The following is a 16,422-nucleotide window of genomic DNA, read 5'->3' as shown; positions in this document are numbered from 1 at the left end:
CAGTAATATCAACCAGTAGTGAAAATACGTGCGCGCTGGTGAGGCACATCTTAATGATAGGTATGGTGACCGAGCAAAAGGTTTGGCATGTTACTACAGGTTTAATATACAGTGCAGCAAGAGATCAAAGGACGAGAGAAGAGGAAATCATGCATACGCATCCACTCGCACAAAAAAAGGGGGGGGGGGGCAGCAGTTTAGGCTTCCCCACGGGAGCCTCGTTCACAATGAAATTTCATAGTGAACGAGGCTCCCGTGGGGGAGCCGAAACGTAAATATATTTCTTAGAACATTGTGGTCGGTGTACGGACTTCTTCCTTTTACGTATACATCACCCCCACCACACGGGCTTCCGTCATACTCTCGACTTCATTAATATAGTTCACACCTCGCCCTATTGAGTAGCTATTGAATTACGTATTTCACAAGGGTAGGTAACAACAACAACAGCAGATCTTGTCTGCATCGGAAGACTAAGCAGTAACCGGAACCTTTATTGAACTCTTATGAGAAGTCTTTCTTCGACAACCAGGAAACAAAGAGGAAGTGGAGTGTATGTGCATGGCAGTGTTACAAGCGCCTATACAGAAATGGCTTGCAGGGCGCTTCGCAAAGCGAATAAATTAAACTCGTGCTGGCACGAGATGCAAATAAAGCGGCTTCTTTCAGCCGCACGACTTTCGCACGACGAAGCGCAGCGTGCCCCCACACTCCTTGCAGTCGCTCCGGGTGTTGTCGTTCTTCCTAGGAATGTGCCAGCAGCGGGTACAGCGTACTTTGTACTTCTTGTACCTGCGACACAGCGGAAGCACGCACAGAGGAAAGTAAATGCATGGGTAGTAGTGTCGATACCGCATGGCGAGCGTGGCGGGTTTTCAGCTCCCGTAATCACAAATACATGGCCTTAGAGATGTGATCCTGTTAACTCGAGATAACCATATCGCTTGTGTTGTGATTTGGGCGTCCAAGTCGCCACACCTAGCAATGGCTCTCTCGCGGAACATGATCTCATCCCTAAGGCCATGCTTTTAGCAAATGACGGAAGCAATGGCGGGAGCCGAAAATCCGTCATGGTCGCCATGCGGTTCTGGCACAAAATCGCAGAATGTAATTGCATCTTAATTTAATTAAATTCTGCGGTTTTACGTGCCATAACCACAATCTTATTAGGAGGCACGTCATAGCGAAGGGACTACAGATTAATTCTGACTACTTGGTTCTTTAGCATGCAGCCACGTGGTACACAAGCATTTCTGCATTCCGCCCCCGGCATCGATATAAGGCCGCCACGGATAGGATCGGACCCGCGACTTAGCCACTGCGAGCTACCGCGGCGAGTACACGGACGCAAGTAAACGCAATGCAGAATGACATTCGCCCGACGAGCCCTTTCGGGACGCCCCCTAGCGATCTGGGAGGATCACTTGTTCACGCAGTCGCAATGCATTGTTTTGTTCAGTTAAACACGTGATTTGGCCTTATAATAAACCGGCTGGTTGTTTACGCTTGTTCGGGTCACTGTGTTTTACCTCTCGACCCCGTTAGCGTAGCGCGTGCGTACATAGCGCCAAGAAAAATGAACGTACACAGACCAGCCTTATTCATCGCTCCAACATATATAGCATGTCCGATACACCTCAAAGGGGCATTAAAAAGAAAATTCCCCAACGATTACGATACTGCCTAATGCGAAACTTGAACACAGCTCTATACGTGTTTTCATTTCTCAATATATTGGCTGGCATGGACAATCTGTCTCGTGCGGCACGTTTCAAACGGAGCGAAGTGAGGCGCGACTGCCTCGCTAATCGGGAGAGGCAACGCGTAGGTGGCGCGTGGACGCGATTCACAGCAGCCGCAGCAGACAGGCCTCCGTTCATGCAGCGCTTTGTTTCCATACAGATGACGCGCGCTACGCTGGCGCCATCTCGTAGCTGTAGTCGCCGCACTACGCTTCTCTCACGCTTTCGCCATACCTTCCCCCCTCCGCTATCCCCCGCTGCGCTCCGCGTTCGCTTTTTCATCCTATGTCGTGCTCGTTCGTTCGGTTAGGCGGACGCGTGGCGCAGGAACGGGCGCCTAAGAGCTGCGCTCTAAAAACAATATGAGCTGCATTAGCAGACCACGCTTTTGAAATAAAGGATGTCCAAATCCACGCCCCGGCGACACTTGCATATGAGTGCCAAGAAACAAATCTCGAAGGCCATGTTTTTGCATACTGCATGCGCCGGAAGTGATTGCGAAGCCAGAAACACGTCATGGCCAACATCTTTCAAACAAGGGTTGGTAGGACTAGAAGAAATGCACAAGAAAGAAAGACTGGTGGCGACGCCACCTCGGTGTAACTATAGAAGAGTACTTTTTTACAAGGAGCAAATAACGATCAAACTTCCATTTATTCAATTTTGTGCGGAAACCCCACCGCCATACATCAGCGTGAAGTCACGGATTTCGATGAATCTTCGCTTATCAGGGCCGTTGCGGTGTTGAAGACCTCGAAACTTGCCAAGTTCAGTATTTGGCTCGTTTAGAACATAATGCAGTCGAACGATCTTTACCGATTAAAAGAATTAACTAGGCCCGAGTAAATGGCGCAACAAATCCGCGATGTCAAGGCAATTTGGTGCGGGAAAGTCAAGGTTGGGTTAATTATCACCTTTCTTTCGTTTGGGTTTTGTCTAGTCTCTTTGACTGAAATGAAAATAGAAGGAAGATGCCGTCCCTACATAATGATGACGGCTACTCTTCTTCACATAGTTACAAAAATAATTTTAAAAATTCAGAGCCCTTGTGCTACGCGAAGATGGAAGACCAGAGAAGCTGTTTAGCGCACACAGAGGTGACCCGAATATTGAACAAAGGTACGAACATATTTATTGCCACAATCTGTGGTCATCGTGGCAATATAGGTACGCACACACATTCGCGTATCACCTCTGTTATTAAATTTGTCCGTCACGTAAGAAAATGAATGGCTCATTCTTCCTTAAGCAATAGCTCATACGCCCGTAAACACGGCCTCCCCATACGACGACAGACGAGAAGTGAAATTCTACGCTGGAATGATGAGCAGGAACGGAGGCAGCTGTGGAAGATGACGACGCTCGAGCCATCGCTGATGATGGTAGTTTTTTGCACAACGGAGCCAGCTGTGAAAGACGACGACGACGAACGCGCGAGCAGTGACACTAGCACGTTTGCGCGGTTGGCGCCGAGAATTCTTTAACACTCTTTTTTTTTTTAAAAAAAGCTGTACGAAACATGTTTTTCAAGAACATCGGATCTTACCCTTGTGCCTGGGACCTCTCTGGGTCCCACATGTGACAAGAGTAGTTCAAGGGCGCGTTACAGGTCCCCGAGCCCACAGGAGTGTGTGCCATTGAGCTTGGACCCTTTCTGCACTATCACCAGGATCTGCCCACATGATTTGTTTTTGTCAACATTTCGGATATAATTTTTTCCAGATCCTAGTCATAGCAGCTTCGCTGTAAACAGAACATTGTAAGATAAGAAGAAACAACGTCATGGGTCCGAAAAACCTAGAGAACACACTTCTACACATGTGATCATGGCTAAAGAGTTCCGCAGGATCCTGCAATGTGGAGGAACGTTGATGAAAGCGAAAAAAAATTGTCGCCCACCAGCGTATATAGCACGAAGCTACAAAGGAAACCCATAGGGGCTTCTCAGAAAGAAATATTCGCAGCAGAAGAAAAATTCTCCCTCGTCCAGGGATTATACCAGTTACCAGCGCCTTTACGCGAAGGCCGCTCTATCATCAGAGCTAACCAGGAGGTTAGCAGATCGCACAGCGAGGGCGAATAAATCGACAACTCGAAGCAAAGGGACACTCAATATGGCAAACCAGTTCTGCGCGAATTGTTTCTTAAAATTCTAAGGTTTCTTTCTGAGAAACCCGCATGGGGTTTCCTTTGAAACTTCGGGCTACACATGGGTGAACGACAGTTTCTTTTGCCTCTTTCACAAACGAACATACAGAGATAAGAGCCGAGGACCAGTTGGCACCACACTGAGTCCCTATATATACGCGTATACACAGCTTCCCAAAGGTTCTTTTATAGGTAATAGTGGCTTAAAAAAAAAAAAAAGACCGCGCGTAATAATACTGATAGAACAAGATTACTCGAGAGACGATTCTTGAGACTTAACGTCCCGAGGTGACACTTGGGGCTACGAGAAACGCCGCCAATACCGGGCACCGGATAAATTTTGATCACCCGGTGCTTTTCGAAGCGCTCCTAAACCGAACCTCACGAACACTTTCGCATTTCGCCGTCTTGGCACGGACAAGCGCAACCACTGCAATTAGCAGCGATTATGCGCGCTTGCAGAGTCTTATTACCTCCTGCACTAAAAAAAAAAAAAAAAGAGAGAAGTCCGATTTCCTTTGAAATTCCGGCCAATTCGGGCCCCGATAAAGCGCACTAAACGAAGCCACAAGAGCGTCTGAAGTCCCAAGCACGAAGATCAGACAAATCCACGCACTATACTATCGTTCTCGTGGCGGCTCAATGATCGCATCGCCAGAGTTCCCTCTAGTGATTGTGGGAAACTATACGGTACATACAACGGCACGAAACCGCGGCACCGGTTTTCCTTCGAAATACACTCGTGTCCACGAGGTCCGGCGACAGCGCGAAAACAGTGACGTCACGTACCTGATGCCGCACGCATTGCACAACGGTGTGCCATCCTCGGCGTCCCTCCACAGCGGTGTTAACTTCGTGGCGCAAGAGGCGCACTGTTTATCTGGAAATGTGTATAAATAAATAAATACAATGCAGATCCAACCCACACGCTGTAACCTAGCTTACACGTATGGCGAATGAATTTTCGTGAATCGATTAACTGAATGCTTGAAGCCTTACGCTTCATGCGGCTCCAATCTGAACAAAAGAGTTGTGCTCCTTGCGCGTGCATCTTTTAGCGAAATATATGTGCGCACTGGGTGCGTGTAGTCTCAACCATCGCTTAAAACGCAACGACGCTCAAATTTTCTACGGAACTATACGTTGCGCCGAGCCTCTCCAAGAACTATTGCAAATGCTGCCCATCTGACAATGTGCCTCCGTTCTCACCTTGCTGTTCGACGTCCTCCTTTCTGGCGTACTCAAAGTCGTCCTCCGATTCGCTTATCTCGGCGTAGTCCGGTCTTAGGACGCCTCGTCGCTGCATGTTGCTGCAACGGACGAACAACCGGGTTGAACACTTCGAGTTATCACAATCAGTCGGCTGTGTCAAGCAGGGACGTAACCAGGGGAGTGGTATAGGCGGTTCCGACATCCCTCGAAATTATCGCTGCGCGGCGATACACTCTAACTTACATACGCATATGCCAGTATATGCGTGCACATGTCGGAATGTATTGTATGTGTGCAAATAATTTCTGTGTACGGCCCTGGTGTCAAGCACACCTACCCAGAATAAGGACCCCTTTCCATGCAGGTGCCCATTGTCAGAGGGAACATGCATTAGCAAATCATACAAGCGAACTTCCCTCAGCGGAAAGTCTGGAAACGTTCAGCTTTGCGGTAGATGTCGTGCGGAAGATGTCGCTGGCTCTTTCCTATCTGCAGTCTTTGCCCAAAGTAAACGGGACACGTTGAACTGCAACCGCAGTACAGACTTCGGGCTGTTTAAAGGGAGTTCTTGCGGCAGCTAACTATTCCAACGCCATGGGGCACGAAAGGGCCTCTTCCCCATCCACAGGTCCGTTGGGAGCTCGGTTTAATAAAAGCATGTTTGCCGAGCGGCAGCGATGGTGCCGGACAGCCGCTTCGGTTCGACCAGGGGCAACGAAGTGACGGACGGTCGCGGCAGGTCTGAAGTGCCAGGAGTGCCACGTAAACCGCAGCAGACAGCGGAACGCCTTAGAGGGTGAAGGCACAGAGTAGCCCGTTTACTTTTTTTGACAAAGGCTGTGGTTACATAGTGCATCGACAGCACTTCCGCACGCACCAGCAATTACGGTATTCGCAAACTATGGAGTAAGCTGCCTTTATGTTCTCTTTAAAAACGGGCCTAACTACATGTACAGCCGCCGTCGTACTTAGCCCGAACACGCCTTTAGCGCCGTCTTGATTCTACTGCGGGGGGTGCTAGCGTTTTCTGGATGGCTTGCATTGAATTTCCTTGTTTACGAGTATTCTTTCCAAAACACTGAATGCCTGCTCCTTACAAGCAGTGTTTGTCCAAGTTAAACCGCTAGAAATGCGTCTTCTATGTTCGCATGAAGCTTCACGACGGCTGCATACAATCTGAGATAGGCGAACGCAAGTGAAGGCTCACAGTGCCTTCTCGTATCCGCCGCAAAGCCTGAACTCTGAACTTCAGAAAGACAAAAAGAAAACAAAAAAAAGCTGCACAAAATATTACTGCGCATATTCGCCCATCGATTTGTTCTTTCAGAAAAGAAGCCGAAGAACGTTCACCTTTGAACGTAAGCATAGACTGCGTAGAACGGAAAATAAAAATAAGTTCAACTAACTTCACAAACAAGTTAACAGTTGGTCGAACAAGAAATGTCGCTAAAGCCTTAGAAAGGAGCATTGCGCAATCGACTGAGGCCAAGAGAGTCGGACCAACACGTGATCGTCGCATCAGAGCGCGTGGTAGGTTCCAGCGCTTCCACTCGGCAAAACTACCGGAAACCAACAAAAAAATGAAGTAATAAATTTTTGAAAAGAAAAAGATACACGACACGAGCGCTCATGTTTCTTCCTTGTCCCTTGTCTGTCGTGCTATTCTTCGTCAGTAATTATATCTGGGGTTTTACGTGCCAGAACTACGATCTGATTATGAGGCACGTCGTAACCGGACGGGTGGCAATGCGGAATAACTTCGGCTACCTGGGGTTCTTTAACGTGCACCCAGTGCACGTTTGGGGCCTTTTTGCATTGCGGCCGCCGCCGCCGGGATTGACTCCCGCGACGTCGTGCTTAGCCTTAGAACTTTTTTTAATTAATCAAGTATGAATTTTGATTTTTTGTGCAAATAACGTCTGCCTGTTTGAGCAATCCAGCTCAAGGATTCGAATTGTGCAATCTGCCACAGCTGATTTCTAAAAATAGGTTAAACGTATGCGCAAAACACCCGGTATGTAAAGATTTATCAATGCAGCACTTTCAACTACGTTGTTCCTTGCGCGGGAAGACAAAGGCTTTGAATTTAGCTCATCGTGGCATACGCTATTAGTGCATAACGGCTCACTTGGGGCGCGATCGGAGAGCGTTGTTCGAAATGCACGTTCAGCTTGCGTTCAAGCTGAACTCAAGCTCAGCTGAACTCAGCTGAACTCAAGCTGAACGTGCTTTTCGAAAACGATCTCCGCTCGCACCCTGGAATAGAGATTCCAGAGGGTACAGTTCAAGCAGCAGTTCGCAGAAAAAAATTGTACGGCCATTAACCGTAGTGTGCGGTCGAACATTGCGTGCCGCGACCGTAACAAAGGCACAATTGTGTTCCCGTTAGTGTTGCCCTTCAGCCTGGCCGGAACGGTCTACGATAAGAACTGTATATAATCGAGCCCGGTTTGCTACGTATCACCCTCCCACATGTCCGCACCGAGCTATACACAACTGCTTCCGCCGCCGATGCAATTCGGTAACGAGAGATAGCATCAAGCAGTTTTGATGTTCTTTTATTTCATCCATTCGTTCGGACAATATGCAGCCTTCCTGCTTATCGATTTGGGTGCGCTTTCTCCGCACAGATATACTTTTTTGCTTTGCTTTGATGATGGCATATGTGGTCATGAAAAGCGGTGAAAAAGAACACGCCTTATCCTAGAGCGATGAATAAGCCGTCTCACTTGAAGTAATGCTCCATCTTCAGCTTTGGCATTCCGTTGACCAGCTGGAGACGCATGTGAACCACGGCGCCCTTGAAGTTGGGGTCGTCGGCACTGGGACTCTTTTGCGGAATCGCCTTCTTTCGACGACCGCCGCTCTGCGACAAAATCGCCGCAGCACTCGAGCAATGTTCCCCTCGCGAACCGTTCGAGTTGTCCGCGACAGTTTCTGGTCCGTCAGGCATAGGCGGCGACGTCTCGGCGGGTTCAGCCGGTGGCTGCTTCGAAGACTCCGCTGACGTCGCTCTCGCGGGAGGCGAGGCCTGGACGGAGACACGAACTGAATGGCCCGCTGCTTCGGCCAGGGGCATAAGCGACGACTCTGCCAGGGTCTTCAAGCTCAGCGAGGCCACCGACGGCTTGGCAGGATTCGTCGGCTCTGTAGTTGAGCAGGATTCGCCGTCGACTTCCATCGACACGACGTCGCGGTTGCAGAGTATGGCCGCGTCGCGGGCCACTATCTCTTCGGCCAAGTAATGAATCTTCATAAGCCTTTCTGTCTCACCAGGGGCGTCAAAAGGTTCCGAGTCTAGGTTCTGCGGAAACAACTCCGTATACTGCGGCGGCGTAGGCAAAAGTCCAGAGTTGATATCGGCAGGGAAGCTGTCCGCAAGGTACCATGTACTTCCAGTGGCCCTCCAGTGAGCACGGTTCGCCTTGCTAGGGGAATAAGGCCGCAGATACTCATACGGCGGGCAGGCGTACTGTTGATACGGTTCACAATATCGGCTGTTGTACGGAACTCTTCTCCGCTCGTGGAATCCCTCCAAACGTCGCGTGTGTGCCGGAGGAGCTGCCCCGATGAACAACGCAGACACAGAGTCGTCGCCGACGTCGCGACGGAGGTCCGAAGAACTGCGGTCACTACGCGAAGTCATCGCTTCGACGACGTCTTAGCGGTGCAAGTTGCGCGCCCGGTTGGTCTCGCGGTGGATGACGAAGCACACTCTAGACGTCTGGCGTCCCTAGAGGTCGTGGCGAGGTCACGGGCTGGCTGAACCAAGCACAGCGACGGCGACTGGGCTACCTGCGTGTTTCGACACAGCAACGAAATGAATGCGGTCCAATGCTCGGCGCGGCGCTTTTTGGCATTCTAGCGGGCGATAAAGTGCGCAGTCATCCGTCGCCCCGCCTCTGCTCTTTCGCCGAAACACGATTGCGCCTTCACTCAGCTAACTCGCACGCCACATTGTTTTCAGCTATACATTTTTTAAGCAGCGTTTTATACCAGAGCCGGAATCGAAGAAATGGCGAGGTTAAGGTAAAGACACATTTAAGTGCCTAGCCTCTCGCTCAAAGATAGAGAGCTGCTTTGATAAGACCACCCCATAACGGCAGATGGAAGTATTAGGATCCCTCTACATTCGTGACGAAGGCTCCGCCTGCCAGACGCCGCTGCTTCCTTCTGGTGAATAGATTGTTTTCCGCCTTCTGTAAGGTAAACCAGGCAGCAATTCTTAGCAATCGGCACGTCGTTGGGCTGTCGTCATATTATCCAGCACTCGAATACGATGCACTAATCGTCCCTGCCACATTTTTCTTTTTTTTGCGTTACAAGGATTAACGCTTTCGACTTTATGCTTAATGACGACTACGCGGCTTAAGTGAGGTCAACAAAAACATTGTTCATTCTAGTGCAGTCATCCACATTTCTGTGTAGAGTGCTGAATCGGTGAACTGCGATGGCAAAAAAAAAAAGAAAATCTATATGTGCGTTACTGACCGGTCCAAGAGACAATGCTTGTGAGCCGCGGAAGCCACAAGTACGCCTGGACAACAAAGTATTCAGCCCAGCACCTTGAGCCTAGCGAGCTGTCGTGTTAGTACTCTTTATTCTGTAGCCCAGCGCTCCAGCGAGCTAGACGGAAGTGAGAAAGACCGTACATATACAGCTGAAAACACCAACCTGTACAGCCGCAAGCTACACGAGTGAATACTGGAACCTGTGCAAATCGATGCAGGCATAACAATCTGGCAAGCGGCTGGCGCACTCTCTGATTCGCATAGTCCGCTGGTTTAGCCATAGATTTAGCTAAGCGCGCTCCCTAAGCGCGCTCGCGCGTCGTCTGCTAGCCTACACCAAACAGCGCGACATCTGTAAATGACGGAACATGCTGTGTCATGCGCATGCGCCTTGACTTATCACCTGCCTGCAGGCTCTAGCAGACACGGAGAAAAGAAAATAACGAGGCGGGGGCGTTATACGTAACAAAACTGAAGCCAAGAAAAGTGGGCCCAACACGTGATCATGTCGAGCTAAAGCAGGTAAAGTGTAAGCGCACGCTCTTCCTAAAAGACAACGGGTGCGAAAGCAACACACGGATGCCGCACTTGCACTGCGTTGCAAAGAAAGCGACAAATTAAAAAAAAAATTGTGGGGTTTTACGTGCCAAAACCACTTTCCGATTATGAGGCACGCCGTAGTGGGGGACTCCGGAAATTTCGACCACCAGGGGTTCTTTAACGTGCACCTTAATCTAAGTACACGGGTGTTTTCGCATTTCGCCCCCATCGAAATGCGGCCGCCGTGGCCGGGATTCGATCCCGCGACCTCGTGCTCAGCAGCCTAACACCAAAGCGACAAATTAATACCTTGCAATGAACGGCCGAAGTTGCACTATAGCATATCGGGAGAAACGAGCACAGAGCGGACGGTTGACAAAGCACCCGAACACGTGCGCGTTGATTAGAACCTACCGAAAATCAGGCCCACTGGGCTGAGTCCGTCGAGCGCAGGGCGATGTGTTTGGCCGACCTTTTGAGCATTCTATTGAGAGAGAAAAGGCGAAAGGCATGGATTCACGGAGAGTCGGCTTGCCAAGGCTGGCTGCATGGCGTATAACGCTCCCTCCTAGTCTACTTCCCTCCTCCGTGCTAACGCGCAGTGCAGAATACGGCGCGAGCGCGATCGGGGAGTGCACCCGCTAAACGTACAAGCTACAAGGGTTTGCGTTGTGCGTTAGCCGCTCGCCAGAGTGCTCTGCCTGTACCGCGCGGGATGGGTTCCCGTGTTCAGCTTGTGACTGCCGAGACTGTAGCTCGAACTTAGCAGATGTAGCAGTGCTATTACTCCATCTTTGCTGTGCAGCCCATCTTTCGAGCACTCAAAAAAGAAGTGTAGTCGACCACACAGATGCTAAGCCGAAAACACGGGCGTGTACGAGGGTTGCTGGTTCTGGCAATTGTTCTGGCGACAAGATCGGCGTTAACGATGCCCTTAACGTCCTTCGACAGGGCTATACGATAAATCCTGCACTTACAGAATTGTCGAGTCTCTCGCAAGTGATGGGCGCCACGATGCAGCTGGGAAGCGACGATCTCGATCTGCCGTCGGTCGGTCGACGTACGGGGCTGCGTCCGTTAGCGCAAAACGCCCAGTCATGGGCTGGCATTGGCCGAGGATGGTTAACTCCTGTTTAATCGCTGCGCGCTCGCAAGCCTTTTGGCGGTACAGGAACTTTCCGTCGCCCTGCCGTATTTACCACGGTGATAAAGTTCGTTCTTTTTTTCCTTCCTTTTTTTTTTTCTTTATTTGCGACCGCCCTTCACGCAGCAAACATCACATGCTGCAACGTGTTACACATAGCAAAACTGACTTTTGGGGAATATGATGACACGAAATTCTCGGTCGCCGCTAACGTCATAAACCGCAGAGTGGTGGCAGTTACTATTAGCATAATTAAATTGAAACGCGAACAATTCCGAAGCTATTCCAATACGTTCAGTATCCAGGTTCTCTTTCGTTTGTAACAGTTGCTTGGTTCGACTCCAATACGTACACTTGAGACGATTCCATGCTTAAGAAACCGGCCACAGAGTAATTTCACGTCGCACTTCCAATAACGCGTAATTACGCGTAAGGTGGTCTGGTCAGCTATTTTCTGTTGACGTTTCAATTTATACTCGTGGCAATACCACACGATGAGAGGGGGTATCTCGTTCCTTGACTTCTATACACAACGCCCTGTCTGCGTTCGCAAAAAAAAAAAGAAAAAAAAGAAAGAGAACAAGAAAAGCGACAGCCGTGCAGCTGCTTTGGGCGCAGCGAGATGCAGCAAGTTACGTGAAAGCAAAAGCTTCGTATCCATCATATATAGCTGCAAATAGCTAATGAAGATAAACACGTAGAGCTCTAGCTGGTTTAGGCATGCGGGGCGAAGAAAGGGGACAAAACAGACAACGCATGCTACGTGCTTCCCTTTGAATTGCATTGAAGCTGACAGTGCGCTCGAAAATGTTATATGTGAGTTTTCACGGTGTCTTCAAAGAATTAGCCCACTCAACGACTTCATATTTAGAGCTAATTGAACGTAGCGGGGTGGAGGGGGGGGGGGCTAAACTAAAATCACTAAACCACCGTTTCCTGCCTGTTTGCAAGGAGGCGTTATGTGAAACGCTCAAAGCATGTAGGTTAATTTCACTCTTTGTAGAAAATTACTTGCACATCTGGAGGTGGTGGACGGAGCTCGGAGAAACCTCAATGAGGTGGCAAATGAAGCAGCACGAGGACTTTCTAGCCGTGCTCTTCAAGACCGAGCAACTTACACTTCACCCGGGGAACACAGGGATCGATTATTAACATATAACGAAATCACAAAGCATTATTATTTAAGCAGAAGGGAATACCCATTGCCACACGGTAAGCTTTGCAGAGCCCAAGCGGTCACATTACGTTTGCTACAGACAACATACCCAAGTCCATATTTTATTAACAGGATCTATCCGGAGAGGGAAATTCAAACCAACTGTAATAAGTGCAATGGCATCATTACTCTTGACCACATGCTTTGGCAGTGCCCCGCGGTCTTCACAGACCGTGACAAGGAACAAGAATGGTGGCGGCAAATGCTACACAGTGAATCACTCTCTGACCAATTACGGGCAGTCCAGAAGGCCCGCGATGTGGCTGAAGGGCTCGGCCTGACAGTCCCAACGTGGGAGCGGCCCGCGTCAACGTATGGTTGACCTTCAGGACCCAATAAAGTTCTCCATACCATACCATACCGTTCCGGAGCTTTAAAAGCGTAGTTTACGAACCCGCACAGGAAGTTGGCCAAAATGAGACGCAGGTTAAATTTAATGCGTGGCGAAACCTTCTCGCTACTAGCTTAATTAGCAGCGTTGCAAATAATTACTGTGCCATCGTTTTCCCCACGCATTTTTATGCGTTATACGACGTCCGTAGTTTGTTTGCTCTCTGTTCACGCTGTCCTCGCATTCGGTAAAAATAAGGGGCACGTCATGGGTGACGTGTAGGCAAGGTCCAAAACGTGTGGGTAATTGCGGCTTTAGCAATACACTACGTATTCAAGGTCACCAGAGCGTTATGTGAGTATTCTTCACGAACGGCTCAGAATTTAGACTATATATGCCGCCCTTGGAGAACAATAAACGCCACCGTGATCAAATGTATCAAAGATGGCGGGCACACGGTGGCAAATCTGCACGCCAATTGAAATGCGTGTGAGGTAAAGTGCAGGCTTTGTAGAAAATTTCTTTATCAAGCGCTCGAAAGATTTGTACGGCGATCTCACGCTATGTTTTCCAGTGTCCAGGAAGAACTCAACGTTTCGCTGAGCTTACATTTGGTGGAATTGTAGGGGGGGTATCTGATGCGTAATGTGTGGTGAACTTTAATTACTTGGGAATTAAGCCGGTCTCGTGAGTGGGCAGTTTGGAAGGTGCGTGGTCAGATGCGGTGAATAATCTCCTGCACAAATCCGACTTACTTAGGAACGTCGTAAATAATGGAATGAATTTCCCAATTTTTTTCTCTCTATTTTCTTATGTTAGTCGATGTTTGCATATTTATAGGTTTACCGGTGTCCTCAGCGAACTCAACGCGACACCTTGTTTATCTTTGGTGAAAATTGGTGGTAAATTATGAGTAACGCTTAGGCGAAGTTCGAAGCATGTGGCTTAATTACGACCTTAAGTTACGTATGCAAGCGCTGCAGTGCGTTTTATAAGTGCGTTTTGCTAACGGTCGCTGAATTTAGCCCGCTGCCACGGGAGAAGTAGTACATGTTCCATCGAGATCAGATTTAGTGGAAACGGGGGGATCATTATGGCCGATGTCCAAGCGAAGTTTAGTATCGTGTCGATAAATTAAAGCCTATGGGAAAAAAATATCCTCTGGCATTTGCTCGAAAGGTTTATGCCGTCGTTATCCTCAATGTTCTGCATTGCTTTAAGATAACTGTATGTAGCACCAAGTTCTCATTCAGTGTAAATGGGAGCAATGCTAAGGGTTATGTGCGGAGCAAGCTTAACGTCTCGTGCCTAATTAGGACCGTTGCTAAGGATTACTGAACCATGGATTTCTCCCTATATGAGCAGTGACCCCGCTGAACTAAATGAGTTTCCTTATTTATATTTCGTGTAAATAGGGGACGTGTTATGGGTGACGCATAGACAAAGTTCGAAGTCTGCGGGTCAATCACGGCCTTTGGCAGTATAAAAGCGCTCCAGAGCTCTACGAGTTTGTTTTCAGAATAGCGTATGATTTACCTGTCTGTGTACTGGAAGAACTAAGCAACAGCCTCCGAGATCAAATTTGGTGAAAATTCGCTTCTAATCTTTTTCTTTGGAATAAAGAGTCTTAATGAGACTCTTGAACAGGTTGAGTGTGTGCTCTTGTCTGTGGATGTGTTTGCCATTTGTGTGTATCTGATCGCACATCATGTCTTTCACCTACACCTGGAGTAATATGCCAGGCTGTCAGCCAGGCGAATATCTCGAGCGTTCATTAGAAGATTGCATTTGTCTCTCTGGCTTAAGCTTTATTTTCTTCGTCGCCCCATGGTGAGAGTGAAGCTGATGGTGAGCAGGCAGGGGACCTGACTACGGCTTATGTTGGTTGTCGCCAGTACAACACAGAGGACACACAGACATATAGTAAGCCCTGCAGTGTTTCGGGTTCTTTTACTCCCGTGTAGATGATGTCCAAAACATGGCGTCTATGGTGTGCCTCCGGCTTGGCAATTACTTCCTGCGCGTACAGTTAGCAAACGCCTAGCCTTTGAGATCTGTTTCTGTTACTCAGAGGCAATCATCGCAGGTGCGTCGATTTGGACACCACCTATTCTAGAACGCTCTTCCACTCAGCACTGCACTTCAATTCAATTGCTATGAGATACCCTTTGAAACGGGGTGGTAAGTTGCGCCACCACTCTCTTGTTCTTATTATGTCTAATGTCCCGCCTCTCTTTTTGCATGCACACACACACACACACACACACGCACACACACACACACACACACACACACAAACGCGCGCGCGCGGAGAATTCCCAGCATCAAACTTTCTGAATCACTAACCAGAACTCTTTTTGTACGACTCCATTGTTTGTGGCCTCCTTACTTTTCCGCCACCAAATCTTCAAAGGCCGCTTACTAATATCTATTGCGGACATGTTTACTTTTCCTCTGCTATATCCCTAAACCCAAGGGCTTCAAAGAGGCCAGAGGAGCATAAAAATAATCACAGTGATTTCATTTGTGAGAAAAATGGCTGATGCTTTGTCATTCGTTTCTTTAAACACAGGCAATTAACTGCGCGAAGTGCTACACTGAACAACGTAGACTCTTAAATGCAATCTTTCTGCGAAATTTGAGCAACAACAGCGCAGGGGTAAGCGCAACATCTTTTTTTCGCACATACAAAGCGTAATATGCACGTCTCTGCATACCCACGCACAGCGCACTAACCATCATTCCCATGGCAGCTGAATGATCACAGCGCCATGGTTCTTTCTAATGAATTTTTTTTTTTGCAGATAACTCTAAGCTTAGTACAATGTCACTCATTCTACAAAGACGTGAGGGCGCTGCAAGTGCCCCGTGCCGAACCATGCAGCAGCACGGCCGGCGCGTCCGCTATGCCTCGTCGGACGCTTACCTGTCGCAAACATTCCCGTCAAGCGTCAGAGCGTTGGTGAGGTTGTAATCCTCATGGTGCACCAGATCGGCAGCAAGGGAAACTTGCTCTGCGAAGCCGCCGCAAGAGGCGAGAAGTCGCTCGCACCCGTTTCTTGCATTGCAGCAATCCTTAAAGATGTTCTCTGCCTGTGAAGCGACGTCATCGACGCAGCAAGAGCTACGCCGCACGGTTGTCGTTCGCCCGTGGTTACCTTACACACTGCGTGTGAGGGGCGCTACAAATAATTGAGGAGGAGACAGGCGATAAAGCACCAAACGTGGCACACGAACAGGAAAGACGAATAATCAAGCGCGCGTGGCGCGTTCACCGGGAACGCCGGCTGATGAACGACGCCTTGTACAGCGTCCATTATGCGTAATACAAGGGTCCTTCTATAAGCTTTATCGAAGGACTATGGTGATACGAACGCGTGATGCGTGTGCACGTGACATTTCGTCGCCAATCGATTCCCTCGCCCTCTGTTTCGCATGAAACTTTATTCTAACACCAGCGCAAGTGTTGGAGTTGACTCTTGTATATCCACTTCTTGAACGTTTTGAATTCAGTAGAATAAACCCGTCTCTTTTCGTGCATCCAAGCTCCTGCGCGGAGCGTTTCTCTTGTCCGAGAT

At 48.9% G+C, this 16,422-nt stretch overlaps 1 protein-coding gene across 3 annotated transcripts; it reads right to left on the bottom strand.

Annotated features, from left to right (window-relative positions):
* Window positions 1-517: 517 nt before the first annotated feature.
* LOC126539454 (uncharacterized) lies at window positions 518-16,146 on the bottom strand. Of its 3 annotated transcripts, none has more exons than XM_050186301.3 (5): window positions 15,771-16,146; window positions 7,832-8,897; window positions 5,100-5,200; window positions 4,680-4,770; window positions 518-792 (listed from the first exon to the last, which is right to left on the bottom strand). In XM_050186301.3, exons 2-5 carry the CDS (start codon window positions 8,746-8,748, stop codon window positions 666-668), a joined length of 1,236 nt encoding a protein of 411 aa, XP_050042258.1. In that variant the 5' UTR covers window positions 8,749-8,897; window positions 15,771-16,146; the 3' UTR covers window positions 518-665. The 3 variants fall into 3 exon arrangements, with proteins under 3 accessions (XP_050042258.1, XP_054931368.1, XP_050042257.1); XM_055075393.2 differs by lacking the exon at window positions 15,771-16,146 and adding an exon at window positions 11,131-12,116; XM_050186300.3 differs by lacking the exon at window positions 15,771-16,146 and adding an exon at window positions 10,568-10,755.
* Window positions 16,147-16,422: the final 276 nt, after the last annotated feature.

This window comes from Dermacentor andersoni, chromosome 11 (assembly GCF_023375885.2).
Source record: "Dermacentor andersoni chromosome 11, qqDerAnde1_hic_scaffold, whole genome shotgun sequence".
Lineage (NCBI taxonomy): Eukaryota > Metazoa > Arthropoda > Arachnida > Ixodida > Ixodidae > Dermacentor > Dermacentor andersoni.
This window is presented reverse-complemented; position numbering and strand designations above follow the sequence as displayed.